Below are 27,950 nucleotides of genomic sequence, written 5' to 3'. Positions count from 1 at the left end.
ATGTTGCTGAATTCTATTGGCTAGAATTTTGTTGAGGATTTTTGCGTCAATGTTCATGAGGGATATTGGTATGTAATTTTCTTTTTTTGTGGTGTTTTTACACATTCTATGTTTTCTCTGGCAACCCTACCATCAAACCATATATTATGATTCTTTTTATGAACCAGGACTGCTTTCTCCAATTGGTTGCTCCTTTTTTTCCGCTTGAATTCATGCTCGTAATAAACCACAAACCAAACCCATTGCCATCGAGTCGATTTTGACTCATAGTGACTCTTTGAGTTGCTTGTAATGTAAAACAGTAAAAGGACGATAGCCATTAGAGTCATCAATTTCCAATCTCATCTGTGTACTAGCCATATGACCTTGGGCTAGTTATTTGACTATTTTTTAATATTTAAACTTTATTCATAAAAATACAAAAAATAGGAGATGTGACCTTAGGATGTAGAATGCTTTTCAGAGTATATGAGAAGTCATAAGTGTATGTGTTGAAAACTTTGACACCATTAAAAATTTAATTACATCTGAAAAATATGAACAAAACAAACAAGAAGGCAAATATATTTGTAATACATGTAACAGAAAAAGTCGCTGTCTTTATAAAGCATTATCACTTATTGTATTTTTACGCAAATAACGCACATGTTATGTTTTTTTGCCAATCGCACCCTCCCACATGAGGTGTTTTCATAAGCATGCTATGCTAATTTGTTTTACAGTAACGTAAAAAAATTTAGTATAACGCACTTTTGAACATACCTGGGGGATGAGGAGGGCCCTTGGCCAAAAAAAAAGAATGTGTAAAGCATGTTATTTCATAAGAATACAGGACATGGTAAAAACAAGTCATCCCTATACTGTTCAACCTTTTTTAAACTCAGTTTCCTCATCTGTAAAGTTGTTTTCAAAATTAGAGATAATAAATGTAAATTACATACTAGGCATTTAAAATAAATAAATAAACCAAACAAGTTGCTTCAAGTCGATTCTGACTCATGGAGACCCTGTGTATACAGGGTTTTCAAGGCTGTGACCTTTTGGAAGCAAATGGCCAGACCTTTCTTCTGAGGCTCCTCTGGGTGGGTTTGAACCGCTAGCCTTTTGGTTAGCAGCAGAGCTGTTAACCATTTGTTTGCCACCAAGGAGCTCCTAGGCATTTAATGCATTTCCTAAATGAATGAAGATGCACTTAATAGGGTAAGTGATGTCTTTTGGCCATACCATTTCCTATACAATTTGGGATTTAATGAGGGCTTTCCCTTAAAATAGAAGCTCTCGTGTGCAGTGGTTAAGAGCTTGGCTGCTAACCGGAAGGGCAGTGGTTCAAATTCACTAGCTGTTCCACAAGAGAAAGATGTGGCAATCGAAGTACTTCCGTAAAGATTGCAGCCTTGGAAACCCTTTGGGGCAGTTCAACTCTGTTCTATAGGGTCGCTATGATTTTTTTTGTTTTTTTATTTCCCTTAAAAGAAGACTTTGTTTGAAAGTATATTGCCCACTGCTTTCATTAATTATCAGACACTATTTGGTTAGCCATTACTATTTAAAACCATCACAGAATTTAATGTCTCCCTGGGGTAAATTATAGTCTATTATTCACTGTAAACTTACACGAAATCCAACCCCCACATTTTTTAATTATGATCACAGCATTCTTTTTTAGATCTTGCACTAGTGCTTAGAAATAAGTTTTAGTTCGGTAGTTTAACTGTAATTTTAAGTTAGTAAGGATAGGCTAATTTTTCTTAAACTCTTTAAAATATGGTTATATGCTTTAATATTGCTTAAATTTTTAAAAATTAATTATATGTATAATTTATTATTTGTACTACTTACCCCACATAATAATGTTTGTATTTTGTTAAATCTCTCTCTAGATGAATACTGGCAGAATCACCCAGAACTTCATGACATTCCAATATACTATGCATCATCTTTGGCCAAGAAGTGTATGGCAGTGTACCAGACGTATGTAAATGCCATGAATGACAAAATCCGCAAACAGATCAACATCAATAATCCCTTTGTTTTTAAACACATTAGTAACCTCAAGGTGAGTGCTTGTGGAAGAAACAGATGAATAAAACACAAATAAGTCATTAGTAGTTAGAGGTCACCTATAGTTGACTCTTGCTGAATCCCTCTTGCTATCTTGTCTCTACCCGTCTAACTCGTAGTGACCCTGTAGGACAGAGTAGAACTGCCCCGTAGGGTTTCCAAGGCTGTACTTATGGAAGCAGACTGCCACATCTTTCTCCTGCAGAGCAGCTGATGGGTTCGAACAGTCAGCCTTTCAGTTAGCAGCCAAGCCCTTAACCACTATGCCATCAGGGGTGGGGCTCAGGGCTTTGCATTTTTAAGAGTGATACTTATGCTGTCAGTCTTTGAATTGCAAGGCCTTGCTACTAGAAGTTCAGAATCTCAAGCCTCATCGCAGATCTACTGAACCAGAGTCTGCATTTTAACAGGATTCTCCAGGTGATGGGTACGTGCCTTAAAGTTTGAGAAGCACTGGTCTGAACTCTAGAGCAGAGGTTCTCAAACTTTGCTATACAATGAAACCACCTGGGGAGTTTTTAAAAATCCTGATGCTGGGGATGAACCCCATACCAGTTAAATCAAAATCTCTGGAGGGTAGGGTTGATTATAGGGATAATTACAACAATCCAGGTGGAGAATCCTCAATAGGGAAGGGAAGAACAATCTTAAGCAGATACACAGAAGGAAGAGAAATTTCCTGTGTCTACCAGAAGTTTGGCTGTGGTGACCATTGACGTACAGGAAATTTAAGTCATAGATTATCTGTGTACTTGTGTTTGAAATCATCTTACTTAAATCTACTTTAATTTTTTATTGGGCAGTTGTTATAAGAGAAAGCTAACAATAGCGTGAGACTACAAACCAATAATTTATCCAAAGGGTAGGGACAAACCACCCCCCAAAAAACTTGTTATTCCTTGTTCAGTCTTAAAAGCCTTGCTGAAATTGGTATTTCAAATTTACTCTTTTTAAAATGGTATCTGTGAAGGGTTTTAGTAATATGACTCTAATTTTGTAAACAATCGTTAATTTTTATGAAGTTTTGTTTTTAAATTTAATAACTATTGAGCAGTAGTACTCTAAGACAAGAGAAAAGAAGCCTTTCACATTTTCCTGATTATTGTTCCCTCTCTCTTTCTGGCTCAAGGACCCTTCTCCCAACTTAGGACTATTCTAATGGCCCTTTAGCTACTAATAGAAGGTTTTGAAGGTCAATGTGAATGAACTGCTTTTTATTACTTTGTTTTTGTCCTGGAGATTTTTTCTTAAGAATAAATAAAGAAATGCTCAGGTTTGTTATGCAAAAACTCATTTAGTTTATTGCAAGGTAGTCATGGCAAGGCACATAAGTAAGACCTCAGGACATTTGCTTCACATTGGAAGCTCAAAGTTGACGATCACAATGTTAACTTAAATGTTAGAGTCCAAATCTTTAGACTTCAGGCTTTTACCTCTAATGAGTGTTTGGAGAGAAGACCTTACTACCCCTCAAACTCAGAGATCCCCCGTAGATAGGGTCCAAGGTTGATTGTGGCCGGCAATGTCTCAGCAGGCTTCTCAGTCTTCAGACAGAGTCAGACCTTTTGCTTCTGCCTTTTTCTCCAAAAATGAGCAGAAATCCTCAGGTTTATATACCACATGTGCTGTCATGTCCAAGTGTAATTGGTATACTTGATTGCCAGTTAAGGGCATTGTTGTATGACATATTTATGTTTTGTTAATTTATAGAGATTTGAATTATTGCCAGTTAAGGCATGACAGATTTTTGTTCTTGTTTACTACATATGTTTCAAGGCCAAGTTAATTAAAATTATGGAAATTGCTTAGTGACATATTTACGTTTTGTTAATTTATAGAGATTTAATTAATGTTACATTCCGTTACCACAGAGTGCAGGTACACAGCCCAGTTTAAGGAAGTTATTCGCAACATACTTTGTCTGTTTTCAAGGTTAGAACAACTTTCTAACAACTTACAGTTAAATGTTAAAGAACATTATAGAAGTATACATGTTTCTATTTCTAACTTCACATTATAAGTGACATACATTGGTGTTTAAAAGCATTATAAAAACACCATAACAATGTAAAAAGCATTATAAAAACATACATAATAGTGACTTACAAATATGTGGTTTAAGAACATTACAGAATCAAATGTGATTAGAGAACATAAAGAAAGTATACATCACAGTTTTCCTGTCATTCCAGCCTGAACTGTTCAGGAATTGTCAAGACCCTTTCATTAGTGTGATTAATCTTTTTTACCGAGCTTTTTGTTATTAAAAAATAAAGGATGCTTGCTTTGTTGTTAACATGCTTTTTACCATTCTTTTCTCTCTTTCAGAGCATGGATCATTTTGATGACATTGGTCCCAGTGTTGTCATGGCTTCCCCGGGTATGATGCAAAGTGGCTTATCCAGAGAGCTGTTTGAAAGCTGGTGTACTGATAAAAGGAACGGTGTCATTATAGCAGGATACTGTGTAGAAGGGACACTTGCCAAGGTCAGTTATAGTCTTAGGCTTTTGGTTATTTCTAATCAAAATTGCAGAGGTGGCAGTATCCTCACAGGATTTTTCATTGAAGTAATCCTTTAAATATGAGGATAGAAATAGATAGCTAGAGATGTTCAAAAGATTGAGGACTTAAGCAGACTATGAATGGCGTAACAAGATCCCCAAGTGATTGACATGCACACCAAAGCTAGAGAAGCATTCATCTGGTTGCAAGTAAAAAATGGAGGGGAACCTGTCTGATAAAGAAGAGGTTTACTAATAAATATTCTCATTGAAAAATTGTGTAATGTGTTTGGGTTAACTGCTTATCTTCCTATTGGTATAAAATAGTTGACGTTAACTCTTAGGGATGTAGATATTGTAGAAAATATACGCAAAACTTTAAAGACAATTTCTGAACATCCAAGCATCGTTCACTTATCTGCTCTTAACTGTAACTTTTATTTTTTAAAATACGTTACAGTTTGCCACTGTGATCAATTTTATTACTTTTGCCTTATTCTGTGAAGCCATTTAGAGGAACTATTGACCATGTATTTGAAATAGATTTCTAGAATAGAAATATCCTTTCTATAAATTCTCATATCTAGGCAGTGACTTTGTAGAGCAGAAGAGTAGTTAGCAATACAGGTTTGCTTTTCTAACCCTAACAGTAATGATTTTCCCTGCAGCATTCCACATACATTGGGTTTCCGTTCACCTGGTTACTTTAAATGTTTGCTAGACCCAGAAAATGAGTTTTGAAATTTATTAAATCAGTAGTGTTAGAATGAAGTTCGTGCTAAAGGTCCTAATTTTAACATAATGAGTGTATGACTACATGACAAATATAAAATATACTTTTTCTTTCCTAAGTGAATAGTTTGTTTTCTTTTTTCTCTTTGTTTTTTAACAGCATATCATGTCTGAACCCGAAGAAATCACTACCATGTCTGGACAGAAGTTACCACTGAAAATGTCTGTTGATTACATTTCCTTTTCTGCTCACACAGATTACCAGCAAACCAGTGAATTTATTCGTGCTTTGAAACCTCCTCATGTGGTTAGTCATGAATTTTATTTATATTTTTTAAAAAGAGCATACCCAAGAAACTTTACAGTGGCCAGCCCACAAGTCAAACACCACCTTCTATTAATGTAGCACTTTGTAAACAAAGCGCCATCACTTACACTTGGGTTTGTTTGACCTTTACAGCTAGCTCCCCTTTGAGTTAGACAAGCTATGGATTTTAATTTCCTCCACTCTTTCTCAGATCTACTAACCCCAGTCCCAGTGTTCTTTCCATTGTATTTTGCTGCCTCCCTAATAACTTAAGAGCACAGGCTTTTGGAGTCAGACTGATTGTTTCGAATCCCAGCTCCATCCCTTATTTACTGTGTACCCTGGGACAAGTTGCTTAACCTTTCTGTGCCTCATTTGTAAATGGAGATAATAATATGTACCACATAAGATTACTGTGACCACTAACTGAGAGAAGATTACATCTCAACCTCTTAATGCCGTGCCTCGTACATCCAGAAAAACGCAAACCTGTTGCCGTCGAGTCGATTCCAACTCATAGCAACCCTATAACCTGGTACATGCTAAATGCATAATAACAATAGCAAATGTGCAGTGCAAGGATAATTTGGAACTAGGAGAGGGCCCAGTCATTTAATAGTAAAAGTTTAAGATTTAAATAGGTATGCAATACTTATTTCATAGCTCCTTATAAATATATTTTTAAGTATAACATCTATATGTTAAGTGTCTTACAAAAGTAACAGTTATATATTTTGGTGGGACTGGGGACAAGAGTTAACTGAAAAAAAAGTGTAGCTTTAATTAGAGGGACACTTATGGAACATGTATCTATAGAAAACAAACGAAGTATCCTTTCTGAATGTATTAAAAATTAGTTTAGCAGAAACAGCCTTTTATTAGTTTTTAAGTTCTTTTGGCATGATAGTCCTCACAGGTATTTACCCCTGGCCCTTAAGGAGCACATTCTTTGGTGGAGAAAATCATTCCCCTACTTTTTAGCATCCCAGCGGATGGAGTTTAGTTACAGTGTAGTCTCCACACAGGTGTTTTCTAGTATGTGTGCCTTAGGGCTGTTCCCCCGGATTTTAAAGCCACAGAGAACAAGCTTTGTCACTCTTTCTCTCTGTTACCACCGCTTCATTCTCAGTCCTGTTTCCTTTCATCACTCTTGCTGCTTTGTGTCTGTGCTTAATAGTTTAAAACCCTGGGTTGAACTTGATGCTTACCTTCTTTTAATAACCAGGTCTAGCAAAAGTTTATGTACATGATTAAAGAATAATACTGGTAGTGATAATAAGTAATGCCAAAACCATTGCCTTGAGTTGGTTCTGACTCATCGTGACCTTGTAGGACAGAGTAGAACTGCCCATTGGGTTTCCAAGGCTGTAATCTTTACCAGCCCAGACTGCCACATCTTTCTCCGTTTAACATCTAGCATTGATCGAGTATTTCCCATGTGCCCAGCATTGTGCTAGTGTTCTGCATGATCCTCACAACTAACAACTGTTTTGTAGATGAGAAAACTGATAGGGTAAGTGACTTGCTTAAAGCTACACAGGTAGTAAGTGACAGTAACACGATTTGTGTTCGGGCAGCCAGACCCTAAAGCCTGGCTCTTTACCACTAGGCTGTGTGCCTCTGCCTCGTAGTGACACTGGGTGTGCTTCTGTTAGCCCAAGACAAGAAGTAGTCCACAGTAATCTATAGGTTAAGGGTTATCTGTCTTGTAAAATATGAGTTATAAAACTGAACAGAAAGAGACTGGTAGCTAATGCAATAGTTGTAAATACTGTATTTTTATCCAGATAACACACGTTACATGTTATTTTGCAAACTGCACAACTCCCTTGTGGCATTGTTTTCCTATGCACGTTATATCTGTGGACATATTATTTATGTGGGTGCGTTTTTTTGCGAAAAATATAGTACCCTTCAAAGCTTACAATTTTATTTAGTTCTGAAATGCTTTATTTGGTATTGCTTTAATAAATAGAAGAAAACATCAGAAGTCGTTTTTTCCAAAAAAAAAACTTATATTAAGCTTTATAAAGAAAGTCTTATATTAAGAAATCTTAAAAAAAAAAGAAAAGGATGTTTTCTGAGACTATAGGAGTAGCAGTAGTAGTTTTATATCAGAATCCTAGACATTTAAAGCTAGTAGAGAGTATAGAAGTCACCTAGTCCAGCCCCTTTCCCAGTGTGAACATGGAAGCTTAAAACAAGTCTGTGGCTTTCATAAAAGTTGTATGTCTACTTAGTGGCAAAGATTGAAGTAGAAAATAAGTTTTCTTTACTCTTTTTTGAAATAATTCCACTTAAGGATCTCTTAAGGCCACATGATGAAGATGGCTCTATGCAAGTTCGATTGACTGGAGGCCCTTAGAAGTAGTACAGTGTAGTAATGTCACGTCTTCCATTTCATGTATTTAATTCAGTTAAGGGCCATCATTAATCTGAATTAAGAATGTTTCCCTGTACTCTTTTAAAAATTATTCCGTGTAGATTTTAGTCCATGGAGAACAGAACGAGATGGCCAGGTTGAAAGCAGCTCTGATTCGAGAGTATGAAGATAATGATGAAGTTCACATAGAGGTTCATAATCCTCGGAATACAGAAGCCGTGACCTTAAACTTCAGAGGAGAAAAACTAGCCAAGGTAAAAGCCTGTTTCTTAACCTTAGTCACATGTTTTCTTCCCAGAAGTATATGTTGTTGTTGTTAGCTGCCATCCAGTCTTGGCGACCCCACATGTTACAGAGTAGAACTGCTCCGTAGGGTTTCCTTTACAGAAGCAGATCACCAGGACTTTTCTTCCTCAGAGCCATGGGTGGGTTCGAACCGCCAGTCTTTCAGTTAGCAGCCAATCTAACCACGTGTGCTACCCAAACTCCTATGGAAGTGTATACGTCTTAAGAAGATAAAAACCCAGAAACTCACTGCCGTCGAGTCAATTCTAACTCACAGTGACCCTGTAGAGACAGAGTAGAACTGCCCCATAGGGTTTCCAAGCTACCACTTCTTTCTCCTCTGGAGCAGCTGGTGGGTTCAAACCGCCGACCTTTCAGTTAGCAGCCAAGTGTTTAACCACGGTGCCACCAGGGCTCCTTCTTAAGAAAATAGACCTCTTTTAATCAAATTGAGAAAATATGCTTGGTGATTTCTCTCTACTTAGTACACTACAAGAATTTTATCCTTATACTTTTTAGTTTTCTTCAGCTTCTAATTCATTTCTTCACATGGAAAAATTTTCAAATAGGTTAGAACTTAATGCGGCTGAATTTGACAGCTCTTTAATCCACATCCCCACTTATTTCCCCTTTCCATGCTATGGGTAAACAAATACTACTTGCTGTTTTTTTTTTTTTTCACTACATCCAAAAAAATTTTTTTTAAAATAAAATAATATTTTGTTGTGTTTTTGGTAAATGTTTACACAGCAAGTTAGGTTCCCATTTAACAATTGTCACACAAATTGATCAGTGACATTAGGTACATTTTTCACAGTGTGTCAGCATTCTCTTTAATTGTGTTCTGGTTGTTGCATTTTCAGTACTCTAGTTTCCCTGCCCCCTTACCTTTTCATCTTTACTTAAATTAAATGTTGACCTTTTGGACTCATACAGGTGGTTTTTCAGTAGGGCACCAATCTAACAGGTAATACCTTTTATTTTATATGTCACTCTGCTTTTCTGCTAAAAGGTGATCTCGGGATAGTTTGGGTTCAAGGTTTAAAGAGTGTCTCAGGGTTATAGTCTTAGAGAGTCTTCTGGTCTCAGGTGATCCAACTAGTCTGGCCTTTTTTAAGAATTTGAGCTTTGTTCTACATTTTTCTCCCATTTGATCTGGGATCATCTGTTGTGACCCGGGTCAGATCGGTCAGCACTGGTAGCCAGATACCATCTAGTTCTTCTGGTCTTAGAGTAGTTGAGATGTGGCTCATGTAGGCTATCAGCCTTGTAGACTTGTTTCTTCTCTGAGATTTTGGTTACCTTCTTACTCCTTTGCTCCTGATGAGTAGAGACCAGTAGTAGTTGTATCTTAGATGGTCGCTTACGAGTTTTTAAGACCCCAGACACTATTCACTAGAATGCAGAACATAAACTTTGTAAATTATATTATGCCAGTTGACTGAGTTGTCCCACGAGACTATAGGCCTAAGCTTTCAAACCTAGAAAACCAGTCTCAGAAAGTATTTGGTTATGTCTGAGGAGTATCTGTAGTTGTGTCTTCAATGAATGTATGTGCTTGCCCACACATGTCTGTATTTAGACGTACATATAGATACTTCTGTCTGTTCTCACATATGTATACACCTGTACTTACCCATATACTTATATGCCTTTACCCATCCATGTGATTGAAGGCTCGTTTTCTGGTCTCTGTGGGAGTTGTTGGCATCTTATATATGTCAAATTGTTTAGTATAGGCATCCTTTACTCAATAATTAGCGCCTCTCTATGACATCATTTACTCTGGCCATGCTCTGCTCACTACACCCACATGGAGCACCACTTTTTCCATCACCAGAAATACTATCTGCAATCTAAAGCGTGTTGCCCCTTCCCACCCTTCCTCCCCCTGGTAACCACCAATGAACATTGGTCTCCTTATATATGTCTATTCTTATAAAAGAGGTATGATACAATATTCGTCCTTATGTGCTTGTCTTATTTCACTTAGCATTATGTCCTCCAGGTCCATCTATATTATAATACGTTTCACAGACTCATTGTTTTTTATGGTTGCATGGTATTCCATTGTATGTGTATACCACATTTTGCTTATCCATTCAGCCATTGATAGGCACTTCGGTTGTTTCCATTTTTTTTGCTATTGTAAATAAAGCTGCAGTGAACATAGCTGTACATATGTCTGTCTGTGTCACTACTTTTAGGTCTCTAGGGTATATTCCTAGTAGTGGGATCACTGGATCATAGGGTAGTTCTATTTCTGGTTTTTTGGGAAGTGCCATACTGCTTTCCATAGTGGTTGTACCATTTTACTGTCCCACCAGCAATGGATAAGGGTTCCAATCTCCCCACACGCTTGCCAACATTTGTTCTTTTCTGTTTTTTTAATCAGTGCCATTTTAGCAGGTGTGAAATGGTATCTCATTGTAGTTTTGATTTGCATCTCTAATGGCTAGTGATAGTGAGCATCTTTTCATGTTTTTGTTGGCTGCTTGGATGTCCTCTTTGGTGAAGGTTCTGTGTGTGTCCTTTGCCCATTTTGTAATTGGGTCGTTTGTCTTTTTGTTGTGTTGTTGAAGTTTTCTATAAATTTTAGCAATTAGACCCTTATCGAAGATGTCATTTCTGAAGATTTTTTCCCAGTCTGTAGGTTCTTTTTTTACTTTTTTGATAATGTTTTTTGATGAGCATAAGTTTTTAATTTTTATGAGGTCCCATTTATCTATTTTGTCTTTTTATGCATTTGTTGTTACGTTTGTTATCCTATTTTTACAAAAGATTAGGTTCTATAGTTTTCTCCCTATGTTTTTTTCCAGGAATTTTATAGTTTTAGGTTTAACATTTAGGTCTTTGATCCATTTTGAGTTAGTTTTTGTGTATGGTGTGAGGTATGATTCTTGTTTCATTTTTCTGCAAATGAATATTCAGTTTTGCCAGCACCATTTATTAAAGAGATTGTTTCTGCCCCATTTAATGAATGGACTTTGACCTCTTGTTGAAATCAGTTGTCCATAGACGGCTGGATTTATTTCTGAGTTCTCAATTCTATTCCACTGGTCTATGTGTCTGTCTTTGCACCAATATCTGGCTGTTTTTATTACAATGGCTATATAGTATGTTTTGATATCAGGAAGTATGGGGCCTCCTGCTTTGTTATTCTTCTTCAATATTGTCGTGGCTATTCGGAGTTTCTTTCCTCTCCATATGAAGTCGGTTATTAGTTTTTCCATTTCAGTAAAGATTGTTGTTGGGGTTTGTATTGGGATTGCATTGTTTCTGTAGATCACTTTAGGTAGAGTTGACATTTTCGCTACATTAAGTCTTCCAGTCCATGAGCATGGAATGTCCTTCTATTTAAGAAGGTCTCTTTTAGTCTCTTGTAGTAATATTTTATAATTTTCATTGTATAAGTCTTTTACCTCCCTGGTTAGGTTAATTCCTAAATATTTTACTGTTTTGTAAATGGTATTATTTTCTGGATTTCTTTTTCAAAATGCTGCTTGTTAGTGTAAAGGAAACCAACCGATTTTTGTGTGTTGATCTTGTACCCTGCAACATTACTGAATTCTTCTATTCCAGCAATTTTCTTGTGGAATCTTTAGGGTCTTCTGTGTATAGGACCATGTCATCTGCAGATAGAGATAGTTTTACTTCTTCCTTCCAATTTGGATACCTTTTATTTCTCTTTCTTGCCTTACTGCTCTGTCTGGGACTTCCAGTGCAGTGTTGAATAAGAGTGGTGATAATGGGCATCCTTATCTCATTCCCATTCTCAAGGGGAAGGCTCTCAGTCTTTCTCCATTGAATATAATGTTGGCTGTTGGTTTTGTGTACATGTCCTTGATTGTGTTGAGAAATTTCCCTTCTATTCCTATTTTGCTGAGGGTTTTTATCAGGAAAGGATGTTGAAATTTTATCAAATGCCTTTTCTGCATAAATTGATATGATCATATGGTTCTTTTCCTTTGTTTTATTTATATGGTTGATTACATTGATTTTCTAATGTTGAGCCACCCTTATAGTCCTGGTGTGAATCCCACTTGATCATGGCGTATGATCCCTTTGGGATCTTGGTAGTCCCGTTACTGCCCTGCACTGAGAGGTATGTAACCATTTATTGTCTTCATGGTTAAATTCTCGCATTGTTTTCATAATTCAGGTGTCTAATGGTCATCATTATGATTGAGTGCCTGAATAATTGCATTTTATAAGATTCTAATTTAAGGTTTTTTTTTTTTTTTTTTTTTTTTAATAGGTCATGGGCTTTTTGGCAGACAAAAAACCAGAACAAGGCCAGCGGGTCTCAGGAATACTTGTTAAAAGAAACTTTAATTATCACATACTTTCTCCTTGTGACCTCTCCAGTAAGTATACTGTTAAACATCAAATGTAATTTGATCTTTGCATTGAGAGAAAATCTATAAAAACTTCTACATAGTAGCCAGGTTTAAGTAACGACTGAATAATAAAATAGAAATAGGTGAAAGTTAATAATCCAGTTACCTTTATGCTAAAAAATAAAATCTTCCGTCAACTATGGAAACATTAATAACTTTTTTCTTAATTGGAAATACAAGTTCATATCTAAAACAGATTGACTACTCTTGCTGACCTTTTTTCTACCTTTTACAACAGAGTATTGCTGCTTTATTTTCTTAAGGAACTTTGGAGTCCCTAAACAAGCTTTTTGTTTTTTATGACTTATGTGTCTACATCCCTTGCTGGGCTTTCTGTTTGTCACCATTCCAAAAGAATGATTAGGAGTAGGGGACAAAAACTTTTATAATTTATTTAAAAGGGAAAAAAAAATTAACGTAAAGACTAATAACTTTTTTTATTGTGTGAGAACTTTCTTTCATCATCCAAATAAGTTACACCAACTATATAGCCAAAGCCCATAGTGTATATAAACTGAAGCTTATAGAGAAGAATAAAAGTTTGCACAAAGCTCAAAAGGCAAACATTTAAGTTTGTAAATTGCTATTTTTCCAAAGTTTATGAACATTTCGCTCTGCATTCTGTGCCTGTGTAAATGCTAAGCCATTAATAAGTAGTTACTTTTCCAATGATTATGGTATTATATTCAAATAAATAACTGTGTTCAATTTTATTTATGTAGCACTAATAACTTTTAAGTGATTTATGAAGGAATAAGAAATAGTGGTATTGAAATAGGCCAACTGTCAGCTTTGAGCCCATCATACAAACAGTATATAACTTGTTCCTTCATTCACCAATTAGTGAGCTTTTACTCTATGCCAGGCATTGTGGCAGGTGCTGGAGGAATAAAGATCTACTAAAAAGCATAGTCCTAGCCCTTGAAAAGCTCAGTCTAATGAAACACTCTTGTGAAGAGATAGTCACAAGGTTGATCAGGGATACACAGAAGTACATTCTAAGTATGTGAGAAGCAGACACTGGGCCTAGAAGAGTCAGGAAAAGCTTTGCAAATGAGGTAGCACTTGGGCCGGACATTGAAGGATTGTTAGCAGTTGCCAAGCAGAAAAGAAGGCAGTGACAGCTTGGAGAGGTTGAAGAGTCTGATGTGTCTGAGGGGATGAGGATGGTTTCTTGTGACTAGAGCATAAATTAATTGAGGGGGAGAAACACATGTAGAGAGATAAGGTGGAAATACTGAATGGGACCAAATTAAGGAGCACTTCGTTAGCTTTCTGAAAAACATATTCTCATTTACTTTGCTTTTACTTATTTTTTCCTTACTCCTAATAAGTGTTTGCAAATTATATTTTCTGGGACTAGTGTTGTTTATTAAAGTATATTTATTCTAATTTTCTCTTCAGATTATACCGACTTGGCCATGAGTACTGTAAAACAGACTCAAGCAATTCCGTATACTGGTCCTTTTAATTTACTCTATTACCAGCTACAGAAATTGACAGGTATGTTTACTTAGTGAAATTTGTTTAATGGTTTATGTTTTTGAGTAAGAGAATTATAGATCTAGGAAAAGGTATTATTTAATTTTGGTAATTATAATTGCACAAATTTTATACTTGGTCATGTTATTGCCTTCTGTAGGTGAAAATTTTGAAAATATACTCATAAATTGTTTTTTAATCTCATAATACCTCTTATCCTTGATCCACTTAAAATTCTAAAAATATCAGTAGTCTTTGCTTCTTGTTTTTAAAATCTACTTTAGTTGACTGTACTTAAAATTTTATCTATTTCTTTTCTTTGCTCAGTGAAAATAATTTTTATGATTCTGTCAGTACCACTGTATACAACAGGTTTTATAAAAGTACATGACCACTGGTAAACCTATTCTGTTTTCCTATTAGACTATTTTGAATTAGAGATCTTTATGTCTTAACATTAGGAGGGGCAATGCCTAAATTAAAAGATGTGTGGACTTTCTTGAATAAAGCAGAAACACTTTTCAAATTACAAAGTATACTTTCCATTAATATGTCCTTCATGATTCATAAGTAAAGTGCTGCTGTAAAATCAACCAGTAGAGAGAAAGTCTTTTTTTTTAACTGAGAACCTCGTGTTCAAATTGTGAATTATAACATAGAAAGTGAATAAAGTATGTCTGAATTAATCCTTGACTAAGAGATTACTAGGATGACCAGAGAAGTCTCATCTTAGAGGATAGAATTTCCTTATCTCTTTCATTACCACTGGGTTAATAGTATACCAGCCACTTTTTACACCTCTGGACCCCAAGGGCAAGGTTCCTGTTCTAATGCATTTAGCATCACGGTGGGTCCCTTTTGAAATGTGTGACAGACTGGAGGTGGAGCCTCACTGTTGTGTAGGTTGAGCATTCTATTAGGTGATGTTCCCTAGACATGTTAATTTTGTAAACTTTTGCCTTTTTTTCCTTGATTTCTGCAAGATAAGGCTTCCGGGCATAATTATGGAGCCCTGATGGGTTTGTTTTGGTTTTTCTACGTCATATTTGGAAAACTAGAGATTCCGCATGTAACCTAACGGGAAGATACCCGCAATGAATTATTTCTATAGCTCTCATTGGTATATTGTCACACCACAGATCAGTGGTGCCACAGTGCCACTCGCCTCATTGGTGGCTTGTATTACTGTATCATATTTCTCAAAATCCATGTTACCAGCCAAAAATTTAAACATACTCAGTTAGTAAGCATGCATTCCAATACTGAAAACACATGCCATCAAAAAAAAAAAATTAAGGAGAAAAAATATAGTAATGAAGGGTTATAGAAAGAGTAAACTTAGGAAAACATAACGTAGAAGTGTCAGTTAACTGACTAAACCAAAACAAACAAAAAAACCCCTTGCCATCAAGTCGATTCCAACTCGGAACGACCCTATAGGACAGAGTAGAACTGCCCCATAGGGTTTCCAAGAAGCTGCTGGTGGATTCGAACTGCCAACCTTTGGGTTAGCAGCTGAGCTCTTAACCATTGCTCCACCAGGGCTCCAGTTGACTGACTGGTCGCATATTAAATGTTAAGGTGCTAAGGGAAGGCTTAATCTCTTATGCAAACACAGATGTTTGAAAATCACCAAAGTTTGCTACTGATAAAATGTTAATGTCCAAGGTAAATCCTTCCTGGTTATATGAATTTTTATAATATATGTTGATATCTTTTGGTTGCTTGCTATGAGCAATTAACATAAAACTAAGCTGTTTAAAAACTGACTATACAAATGAGGTATTAATTTTTTCACTGTGTATTAGCTGTATCTCAGCTGTCACTGTAAACAAATGAATAATTGTGCCTCTGGAAGATTATGATAAAATGATACACATCTTGTAATTCTTTTTTTTCAGGTGATGTAGAAGAATTAGAAATTCAAGAGAAACCTGCTCTGAAAGTGTTCAAAAATATTACTGTAATACAGGAGCCAGGAATGGTGGTATTAGAAGTAAGATAAGATCATTTACCTAAACAAGGAGGAAAAAAAGTTTTAAAAGAGTTCACCTGTAATGTTAGAGAAAATTAATTTCTGCCTAATCAGAAAAAAAAAAAAAATTGAGGAGGAGAAAGTATGTATGTGTACATTTTTCTTTCCAGGATCAGCTTTAAAAATAACATAGCTAGGTATTTTCTATGTAGTTACAATAGCATGGGAACTAATAATAAATTATGCCTTAATAATATGTATAATCAGTATAGGTCTCTCATATGAATAACTCTCAATTAATTTTGTGGTGCCCCAGGATGTCTTCAGTGACATCAAAAGGTCTTAAATTCTCTAAATAATAATCTAATTCTGTTACGTTCAGTCAAACTTGTCATGCAACATTCTTTAAGAGAGTGGAATCTTGAAGATTCAAATAAGCAACATTAAAGTGACACAAATCCAAAGAAGTAGAAATCATTCATTTTGGTGAATGTGGTTCCTACTGGTAGGATTTTAAATTCCTACTGGGAGAATTTAGAACCCAGGCACAAAGGAATGATAGTCGACTTTGATGGTTGCTCTGTTAAGTTTAAAGGAAGACTTTCAAAGTGAATTCTGGAACTGACTGATCCAGGGAGACATCTTGTCTATTTCTCTGCCTCAAGTTAGATTTATGGTCAACTATTTTATTCATAAATACTGTTTTTCAAAACAACAAGCAATCTGTCAGGTCTAGTCCCACTAAAATTCTGTGATTTAAGTCTAACTGATTCATAAGATAAAACTAATTAACTGAAGAAAGTGTCAAAAGGAGTAGTTATCTATAACATGAAGTTACATACAATAATATATAAACTTTATTAGAGAAGGGGGAAAAGTTATTAGAGACTTTATTCTTGCTACTAAATACTATCAGAGATTGTATTTTATCTTTGAAGTTAACTCACCAAAGGAAATCTTAGAGAAAGTTTTTTAAGTACCTCAAGTTGCCTATAAAAGAGTTCTTTCGAGAGATAATAAAGGATAGGGAGGGCACTCATTCCTGAAAAATTAAACTCGTCTCACCTAAACTGGTAGACACGGAGAACTTTCCTGGAGCACTGGGCATGTGGAAGAGTGTTAGGTGATCTTAGGCTTCACATGAGAAACAAAAGTAAATGTTTAAAATATTGCTCTATTACCATATTGTATATGCTGCTAAAATATGGTGATTAGGAATCTGAGTTTGAATCCCAGCAGCAGTAGTTACTGCCTGTGTTATCTTGGGCAAGTTATTTTTGAGCCTTAGTTTCCTTCCTTATAAAATGAAGAGGCTGATTAAAAAAAAACAAAAGCCCAAACCCATTGTCATCTAGTCGACTCTGACTCACAGCAACCCTATAAGACAGAGTAGAACTGCCTAACGAGTGGCTAGTGGATTCAAACTGCCGACCTTTTGATTACCAGGCGAGCTCTTAATCACTGCATCACCAAGGCTCCATATATTGTTTAGTGACACCAAAATAAATTATTAATTTCCATAAACAATGAATTAGTTAATTTTCTTTTTAATTAGTCCGATCATTTCTTTGATTGCATTGTCTCGGTGAAAATGCTAGAAGCAGTATCCCCATGTGAACAGTTCATGGATGGGTGGGTAGTACCCGCAGCTTTTGTGGTTGGCAGTAGTTATACCTTCCTAATTCTGCCTTTTGCTTTACAGTGGCTAGCAAACCCTTCCAATGATATGTATGCAGATACAGTAACAACTGTGATATTAGAAGTTCAGTCAAACCCAAAAATAAGAAAAGGTACGGAATTAGTTCATTACCAATTAATCTTTTCTTTCTCCCGTGGTTCTGTTAGCTAAAAAGCAGTTAATAGAGTCCTAAAAAACTTGAAATCCCCTTATGAAATTCGATATAAAAGTGGCCTAGGCCAACTCAGATGTTGTGCAGCCTGCAGTGATGTTTACTCTCTGAGCTCCTCTCACCCATTTCCCTGCTTTATGACTAGAGGAGGGGTCATCGCAAAGCATGCTGGCACAAGACCATCAGTTATGTTGTCAAGATGTCATCTGCTGTTCTTATGAAGTCTCTGCCTAATGATTATGCTGAAAAGCAGAAAAGATGCTGTGGTTTAACAGCTAAATCACTAAATGTTTAATGCCTGTGTTGTACAGGAAGGAACATTGGAGGTGTCATAGATTGGTTTGACTTTACCATGAGTATTTCAGGTGCAAAGTGAAAATGTGCCTTTACTCTGATCTCTAATAAGTCAGTTAAAAATAATCGTTCTGTCATTAGTGACCTATCTCAACCTAATAGACATACTAAGCATTTCTTCATTTGGCTAGCCTATGGACATTTCAGCAGTAGTTTATTGCAGACAAGTTAGAATAGGTTTTTGACTTACGTGTTATTTTTGTTAAGCATTTATTTAAAAAGTAGCTAGCTGCCTTATATCCCTAGTTTTTTCCCACTTTGTAGTGTACTTAGAATGAAATTTTATATTCTTCTGAAGTAAAGAGTTGTTTGCATATTTTCATTTAACATTCATTCAACAAATATTTATTGGGTACCTGCTGTTTGGCAGGCATTATCCTAGGTGCCTGGGGTACATCAGTGACCAAAACAAACGATTCTTGCCCTCTAGGAGCTGACCTTCTAGTGGGCCCTAGGGAGCTTGGTAGGGTTTGGAGTGGGGGTAGATCATGTAAGACCTTATAAGTCATTTTAAGGAGTCTGAATGAATGAGATTACATTGCAGAGTTTGAGAAGCGGGGTGATGTGATCTGACAAAGCGTTTAAAGATTTAACTCTGGTGCTTGTTGAGAATAGACTATTAGGAGGGTGAGTTTGAAAGCAGAGATTCCTCTTAAGAGCTTTTGCTGTCATCCAGGTGAGAGATGGTAGCTCAGTTTCAGGTGTAAGTGATAGAGGTAGCAGAAAGTGGTTGGATTCTGGATATGTTTTGAAGGTAAAGCCAACAGTACTTCCTAATGGACTAGATATTACATATGGGGGTGAGAGAAAGAAAGCAGGCAAGGATGACTTTTAAAGAGATAAGATGGTGACTCAAGGGGTGTTTGTGATACATTAGGGTGGAACATTGTCACCCATGGGGCTGAGTGACAGTACTTGTACATCCTTCAGAAGATGAAAAGTATTGCAAGGACCAACATACTCTGTTTTCTTTGCTGCACATGAGGAAATTCATTCTATACATTTGTTATTGAACTAATTGACTTTATCCCTTCCAGACTTGGAATTTTAACATTTTAGAACAACTACAGCCCGTGGACCAAATACTATGCCCCCTCCTCCCCACCTGTTTTTGTTTTTTAAGTAAAGTTTTATTGAAATATAGGCACATGCATTTGTTTACATATTGTCTGAAGCTCCTTCTGGATACAAGGGCGAAGTTGAGAGTGACAGGTTGAGTAATTGTGAAAAAGCATATGGTCCACAAAAACTGTTACATAAAAAGTTGCCAGCCCCTGTTCTAGAGGCACCTTCTTTGAAACAGTCTGATTCTTCTTTGATAACATTTTGCTCCTTCTTCATTTCTTTAGCCTGCTAACCCTCCAGTTCAGGTTCTGAAAACAGCTTGTATTTATTTCCATGACTGTGTGTTTGATCACCAATGTATATCTCCCCCATTGGCACAGAAGGCACATAGTAAAACTTACACATTTTCAGTATACATTCTTTTATGTCCTCATGTTCCCTTATGTTCTTCTCTTGTACACTGCCTCTGTTTTCAGCATGTCTGTGTCTTGTTTTGACCTATTAATGGCAGATACACTTACATGAATGTGTGATTTACTTCACATTTAGTATAATCTCTTGTGTCTGAAGAATTTATCATAAATGTTAGTGATGACTGTATACATATCACACACATAAATGCATACATATATTTTGGAACATTTATTTTAATAGTTCATGGCTTAGATTTTTTTTTTTTTAATAATGTGTATTTTATGAGAGTTCTTGGGTGGTACAGAAGGTTAACACACTCGACCACTAATCGAAAGTTGACAGTGCAAGTCCACCCAGAGGCAGCTCGGAAAAAGGCTGTGAGATCTACTTCCAAAAAAATTAGCCATTGAAACCCTATGGGGCACAGTTCTACTCTGATACACATGGGGTCTCCTTAAGTCATAATCAACTTGATGGCAACTGGCTATATTTTATGAGGTTGTATTTACATGTCAGTTAATGGTTATTTAATACTTGATAATAAAATAATTATCATAATTAAAATACAAAGGTTTTATTATATAGCTTTCTTAAGTGGCATCACATTAGGTATATATGCAGTTAAAATTATGAATTAAACAGTTTGAGGAAAAACACTCTGAATTATAGAATAATTTAGAAGAAATGACATTTGGCTCTACGTAGAATAGACTTAAATACGTATGTGAGATAACTGAGGTCAATTAGTAAAAATGCACAGTTAGATTATATATGTAATATTGTGTTAAATATTTAATTGTATTCGATGATAAAATAATTATTTGAGCTGAGAAATTGAAAGTATATTGCATAAATCTAATTTTTTAAGTCTTTTTAAAATCACGAATTTTTAGATTATATTTCCCTGTTTGTAGGTAAGGCCATGAAATTATTTCTGATATTTTCCTTCATGATATATATTTAGTGTGTGTGTGTTTTGTCTGAAGGATTATTCAATTCTATACTACTTTATTTTTGTAATAGCTTTATTCAGACATTCACATACCATAATATTCACCCATTTAAAGTATACAATTCATGTTTTTTTAGTATATTCAGAATTGTGCAACCATCAGTATAATCAAATTTAGAACATTTACATCACTCCAAAAAGAAACCCCATGCCCTTTAGCTATCACCTCCCAACCCATCACTTCCCCCAGGCAAAGGAAACCATTAGTCTACTACAGATATGCGTGTTCTGGGCATTTCATATAAATGGAATCATACAATATATGTCCTTTTGTGTCTAGCTTCATTCACTTAGCATAATCCGTGTTGTAACATCGATCAGTACTTCATTCCTTTTTCTAGCCAAATAATAATTCATTGTATGAATGTACAACATTTTGTTTATCCATTCATCATTTAGGCTGTTTCCACATTCTGGCAATTATGAATAATACTGCTATGAACATTCTTGTACAAGTTTTTGTGTGGACAGATGTTTTTATCTCTCTTGGGTGTGTACCTAGTAGTGGAATTGCTGGGTCATATGGTAACCCTCTGTTTAGCTTTTTGAAGAACTGGTAGACTACTAATTCTGCATTACTTTGTTGCTGCTGCTGCTGGACTGGGAGGTGCTTAATGATGTAGCAGAGTATACTTGAAACTCCAGATTAAATACAGCTCATCGTCCTGAACCATCAGATTCTTTGTTTTAGGGGAACACTAAGTAATTTAACTGGCAAGTGACTTTAAATATTAATTTTTATTAAAACAAATAGAGGCATTATGTAATAGAATGCTAAATTTACATAAAGTTTTAGATAAGACAAAAGACTTCAGAGATCTTTCAAGCTTGGATGTGCCACTAGAACTCCTGGAGTTAATTTCACCCACCTCTGCTCATAAATGAAATGTGGAAAAGTTTGAGAAACATTGAAAATCAAATTAAAAATTTTTAAATTTTCAAATATCATTTTGTGGTTCTTTAATAAGAACAGGAAATAAAGTAATGAAAATATCAATTTGCCTTAGAAGATAGATGATACATATACTTGTTTGTCGCTTTAAGGATTCCATAGTTAATCACTTTGACTTATCAGTAAAGTATGTTCTGATTATTGATTTGGAAATTATTCTAAGTAGGAATTGATAATTGATCTCTCTGTTGCCCTTTTTTTTCCAGGTGCAGTACATAAGGGTTCTAAAAAATTGGAAATGCATGTTTACAGCAAGAGGTTGGAAATCATGCTCCAGTAAGTTTTCCACCCATTATTGCTCAACAGGGAGTAGTAAAGAAGAAGTCCTAGATTCAACTCTGGCCTAATCTCTAACTAGTTATGTGGCTTCAGACAAGGTCACATAACCACTCCAGGGGCCTATTTTTCTATCAGTAAAGAGAGCAGTTTGAACTGTGTTACCTCTCAAATCCCTTCCAGCTAACATTCAAGCTAGTTCCAAGTACACGTGACTTGCTTGGTAAGTCATTTCTCCATGAATAAATTTTACTTAAAATAAAGCCTCAGGATGTTCTTACATGGGATGGCATAGTCAGCAAAGAGAAAACATTGTGATTGAGGACAAGTATTAAAGTCTTAGCCTAATGTTACTATGTCTTTAAGAATTGTTTTACATATTTACTTCTCTTTATATGTGAATTCTTCTTTAAGAATGATTTTCTTCTAGACTGTTCTCAGATAGTAAATTGGTAGACCATGAATTACCTTTAAACTCAGTATTTTTCTAAACACTAAATATTAGGTCTTTCCTGTGTCCTCAAGTGTCCTTTAAGCCTGATTTAGGAATATTTTTCCAAATAAAATAATCATATAAAACTGCTTTGTGGGAGGGATAACTATAATTAAGTTTATATATTACACCAAAAAAAGGAAAAATAAAAAGATTTGTATCTAGTTTTTGTAATTTCAGTGTCTACCACAGTGCCTCGCACATCGTAATCTCTCAGTAAATACTTGATGAATGAATGACCCCTTTGTTTAATATTTATTTGTTTAATTGGGCATCTTAGCAAAATGAGGTATTCTTCATGTTTGGAAGATTTTTATGTTAACAGTTCTGCTGCATCCTTCATTTCCCCAAATTTCTAAGCTCATAATCTTCTTCTTTTTTAAAGCAGCCCTTTAGTGGCTTTTTAAAAGTGGACGATAGGCTTTAAATAGTGACATTGCTTACAGAGGCAATCACACGTCTTCAGAAAAGTGTTCTTCTTGTCATTTTGTTTAAAAAAATTATCCCCTGAAAGCCAGCTAATAATACAGGAACAGTAACTTCCATTTAAAAGGCAGCAGGTTCTGTGCTGGCTCCCAGCCCTGTGGCTGTAGTATGCCTGTTTCTGTCTTTCTGCCGCGGGTATTTCTGAAAGCTTGACCTGCTAGCCTTAGAGTCTGAATATGTTAATGATTTTTAGATCATTGACCCCTTCAACAGTCTGGTAAGAGCCGTGGAACTTCTCCCCGCAGGCTGGGTTGGGGTGGGGGTGGGGAGGCACTGAGTAGGAAATACACATGTGCGTACAGTTTTACCTAGGATTTCTGGGAGTTAAATCACCCCCTGCAAGCCTCTTCTGGGACCCCAGGTTAAAAAGCCCTGCTGTGGGAACTGGGTGTCAGTGCTGTCCTGTCCCAGTCTGGGGAATGTAGCTAGAACAGCTCTGCTGTTGGGCTCTAATGGAATAGAAAAACCCGTGTTCACTGAAGTAGTTACAGTTTCTTCTGGTCCAGCAGATGGTGGTGCTGAATGAAGGTTCACACGCCAACAGCTCCTCAGGTTCAGCCATGCCAAGGGGAATCTAGAAGCAGTCGCTAACCCTTCTACTTTACCTTCCACTCTGGCTTTCTTCTCCTAAGCCTATTTACACCACCCTCTGGCCTGCCAATCACACAGACACACACACACACACACACACACACACACACACACACACAAACACACACACACGCTTGAACTATTAGGAACGAATATGAGAAAAAGAGCCAAAGCTTATATTGGCCTCAGGAACGTGAGCTGTGGTGTTTAAAGTTTCAAGTTGATCATACTCTAAAAAATACAGCTTTTTCCCCTAGTCATTCAGATCCTTATGATTATGTCAGAATAAATGTATTGGTTTCTTTAGCACCACCAATAATTATTTACATGAACATGAAACCTTTTTTCCCTATCCTTTTGAATATATTTCTGTATTTAAAATACAACGGTTTTCCTTCATACTAGGTTACCCAGCCAAGTTTACACAAATGTATTTATTAACATTAACTATCTAAAAGAACAAATAGTTGCCCCACGCCCACCCCAGTTTAATAATTTTGTCGATTCTTGACTGTCTAAAGAATCTTCATGGATTTTATAGATTCACTGACTACCTTTTTTTTTACCTGCTTCCAGCATACTGATTGTACTGCTCTTTGTGAGTACCTCTTTAAGTGATGGGGAAGAATGTTGAAATTAATGGTTAAACTGGAGCTTCTCAATGACGGATGGTGTTGTTGGTTTCCATATCCCACCACTTAGCACAGCGTGTGCCACATAGGAGAAACTCAGTAAACGTTGAGTTTAACTAACTCAAAGTAGGCATTTAGAATTGATTAAAAGGAAGGGACAGCTAGCATGGACTTCAGAGCCAGTTAAACCTAGATAACCTGGATTTGAATACCAGCTCTGCTGCTCTGCTAGCCCATCGGGCTTCGAGCAAATCACTTACCTATGTCTTGTTTTCCTCCTGGGTAAAAGAATGTCCTTACCAAAATTATGTAAGTTAAGATAATGTACATAGAGTGGCTAGCACAATGCCTGCTGAAGAGAGCATTCTTAATCAGTGCTTTTATAGAAGCATCTTACGTGTTTTATAAAGTTAATAAAATATAGCAAGGTAAATAATGAAGAAGTATATCTCGGGGTAGGTATACTATATCTATAGGGTAGCATATAATTGTATTCTGTTTCAGAACTAGGACTGATCTTCAATTTTCTTTTCCTCTCATCTATGTGTAATGCATTTTCCACTGATATTGCGTCCTTTTTATTTTAAGGGACATATTTGGAGAAGACTGTGTAAGTGTAAAAGATGGCTCTGTACTTAGTGTCACAGTGGATGGAAAAACTGCAAATATAAACTTGGATACACGGGTAGGTTCCGTTTTACATGTCAGGAAATTTGGAAAATAAAGTGAAGGAAGAACTCTGTGATCCCATATCTAACAGGTTACTTTTGCATTTTGACATTTCCTTCCAGTTTTTCCTATATTCGTTTTCCCACATAGTGGTATATATGAAGTTGTGCATCCTGAGCTTTTTATCATTCTGTTATAAGTGCTTTTCCATGTTGCTGCATAATACACATTTTTATATTATTCCATTGTTTTTGTTTTCCATTATATACCTTAATTTACTCCAGCATTTCTCTAGTTTAGTATCTAGTCGATTCCAGTTTTTTTCAAAGAAGCAGCTCTTCTGTTTGCACAAATAAGATATAAGTGGCTTTTCAAAAACATAGGATTACAGAGTAGGGGGCCTATTCTGGTCTCCCGCTGGCAGATCTGGCATAATTATCTCACAAGTATAAATGAATATCTTCATTGCTGGGTTGTTTTTGAAGATTAGAACAGTTCTAAACAAATAACGTATGTTTTAAATTTCTTTTTTATGTTCTTGGACTATATAGATGTTTTGAGAAAAGACTTTAGTTTTTTTTTTTTTTTTTAACCTCAGGAAAATAGGCTAAGGACATGAACAAGTATTCATCAGAGAAGAAATATCGATAGCCAATACACATGACACAGATGTTCAGTTCCACTAATAATTAGAGGAAATGCAAGTTTAAAGTATGAAATATCAGTTTGCTTATCATATTACAAAGATTAAGAAGAGTGATATGACCCAGCGATGGTGAAAGAATGGGGAAATAGCTATTCTTGTGTGCTGTTGGGGAGAGTGTAAATTAGGTGATAGATTCTTTCTGTAAGGCAATTTAATGATATGTATCAGAAACCTTAAGAAGGTGAATACCTTTAACCCACAATTCCACCAAGTTTAACTGAAGAAAATAATTAGACAAGTGAGCAATGATGTCTATTTTAGCATTGATTATAACATCAAAAAAAGTTACAAGAAACCTAAATACACAAGAATAGGGTTTATAAAATAAAATAACTGAATAGATAATGTATATTGTATACCCTTATGATGGAGCCCTGGTGGTGCAGTGGTTAAAGTACTCAACTGCTAACTGAAAGGTTGGCGCCTTGAACCCACTAGCTGCTTCGCAGGAGAAAGATGTGGCAGTCTCCTTCTGTAAAGATGTACAGCCTTGGAAACTCTACAGGGCAGTTCTACTCTGTCCTTCAGGGTCACTATGAGTTAGAATCGACTTGGTGGCAAGGGGTTTGGTTTAGTTTATACCCTTATACGTGGAATACTGTATATACAGCCTTCAAGAATGATGTATATTAATGTGCACAGTTGTCCACCATACATTGTTGAATAGAAAAAAACAAGTCACAAGACAGCATATATCATCGGTTATCCCATTTTCATTTTAAGAAAATACATATGTATAGTTAAAAGTCTAGAAGGTTATACACTGAAATGTTAACAGTAGTTAGCATTAAGTCACAGAATTGAGTATTTTTTTCTTTCTTTCCTAAATTTTTATGTGGAACACATTTATGGTATAATAAAAAATATTTTTAAGTAGTATATAGTGTTTTGTAGTTGAGTTTTAAGAAGTAATTAGAAGATTATTACTGAGCTTCAATCAAATTTAATACACAGTGTTGAGTAGATGATTACATCCAGTACTTGCTGAGTAATTTGTGTTGCATATACTAAATTCTTTGGAGTAACATTTACTGGGTCAAAATATGGGCTTTGAAGTAAGTGTAGTTCTCTAGACTTCCAGTTTTTTTCCCCAAAAATTAATATCTGATTAGACTTAGCCATTGTGCTCAGTATGTTTCTTAGAATTGTCAGGAATCTCTTTCTGCATAAAGGTAGTCTGCTCCCAAGTGTGCAGCACAGCTCTGCTGGATCTTGATAATCAGTCCTACTGTGATCGCCACCCCTGCAGGAAATGTTTTTTCTTGAAGAGTAGTAACTGATCTTTCATATAATAATTCTAGACTGCTAAGTTGAAGGGCATGTTTGTGCTTTCACTTTCAGACTGTAGAATGTGAAGAAGGAAGTGAAGATGACGAATCCCTCCGAGAAATGGTGGAACTGGCTGCACAAAGACTCTACGAGGCCCTTACACCCGTTCATTGACAACCTTTTATCTCTGTATACATTAAAACTTTTTTTAAATGGTTAACTCTACTACTGTTACTTAAAATACATTCGTTTCTCTGCGGTAGCCTACTTACTTTTGACATTGTTGCTGTTAGCTGCCATGGAGTCAGTCCTGAACTTGTTGCAACCCCATGCACAATGAGATCAGACTGTTGTGATCCATAGGGTTTTCACTGGCTGATTTTTTTTTTGGAAGTACATTGTCAGGCCTTTCTTTCTAGTGTTTGTTAGCCTGGAAGCTCCATTGAAACCTGTTCAGCAACATAGCAACACAAAAGCCTCCACAGACGGACAGGTGGTGGCTGCATATGAGGTGCATTGGCTGGGAATGGAACCCAGGTCTCCCACATGGTACACTAGAATTCTACCACTGAAGCATCAGTGGCCCCTCTTTTGACATTAAATGGTTTTTATTCCAACAGCCTGAATACTGCTAAATTACCAACGAATTTATCCATTATTCTAGAACTAATTACTAAATAAATAAACTGCTCATTTTTTTTAGAATTTACTGATTCTGCTTCCAGGCATGTTTATGCAGCTCTCAATGAAACCTTTAAGATCTGCTCATACCAGCTGAATCAGAATTTGTCTTATTGTACTTCTAAGGAAAGAAAATAAATAGAAGTTTGTGTTTTCATATACATATAAATTTGAATTAATAATTAGAGATTATCACTTAAAGTTTTAAACTCCTTTTCTATTTTTTTCCCTACTGACACTCTTGCCATATTGCTTAATTCATATATTTATAAAATTATGACTTTCAGGATTCAGTAATATTTTCTTTGTACTATACCTGTACATTCAATTCAGGGATGCTCAGAATATAATATTTTATGACTCAAGTTCAAGA

General features: G+C 35.9%; 1 protein-coding gene across 2 annotated transcripts in view; it reads left to right on the top strand.

Annotated features, from left to right (window-relative positions):
* The window catches only part of CPSF3 (cleavage and polyadenylation specific factor 3), a 42,740-nt gene extending 15,578 nt beyond the window's left edge, over positions 1-27,162 (top strand). The window contains exons 8-18 of one of the 2 annotated variants that reach the window (XM_004373074.2): positions 1,881-2,056; positions 4,390-4,548; positions 5,456-5,602; positions 8,087-8,239; positions 12,529-12,637; positions 14,075-14,173; positions 16,054-16,148; positions 17,830-17,917; positions 21,981-22,050; positions 24,841-24,937; positions 26,969-27,162. In XM_004373074.2, the coding sequence (XP_004373131.1) occupies positions 1,881-2,056; positions 4,390-4,548; positions 5,456-5,602; positions 8,087-8,239; positions 12,529-12,637; positions 14,075-14,173; positions 16,054-16,148; positions 17,830-17,917; positions 21,981-22,050; positions 24,841-24,937; positions 26,969-27,070 (1,295 nt within the window). In that variant the 3' untranslated portion in view covers positions 27,071-27,162. The remainder of the gene's footprint in view (positions 1-1,880; positions 2,057-4,389; positions 4,549-5,455; positions 5,603-8,086; positions 8,240-12,528; positions 12,638-14,074; positions 14,174-16,053; positions 16,149-17,829; positions 17,918-21,980; positions 22,051-24,840; positions 24,938-26,968) is intronic. The other variant, XM_023728270.1, reaches the window with a different exon arrangement.
* Positions 27,163-27,950: the final 788 nt, after the last annotated feature.

This window comes from Trichechus manatus, unplaced genomic scaffold (genome assembly GCF_000243295.1).
Source record: "Trichechus manatus latirostris isolate Lorelei unplaced genomic scaffold, TriManLat1.0 scaffold00023, whole genome shotgun sequence".
NCBI lineage: Eukaryota > Metazoa > Chordata > Mammalia > Sirenia > Trichechidae > Trichechus > Trichechus manatus.
This window is presented reverse-complemented; position numbering and strand designations above follow the sequence as displayed.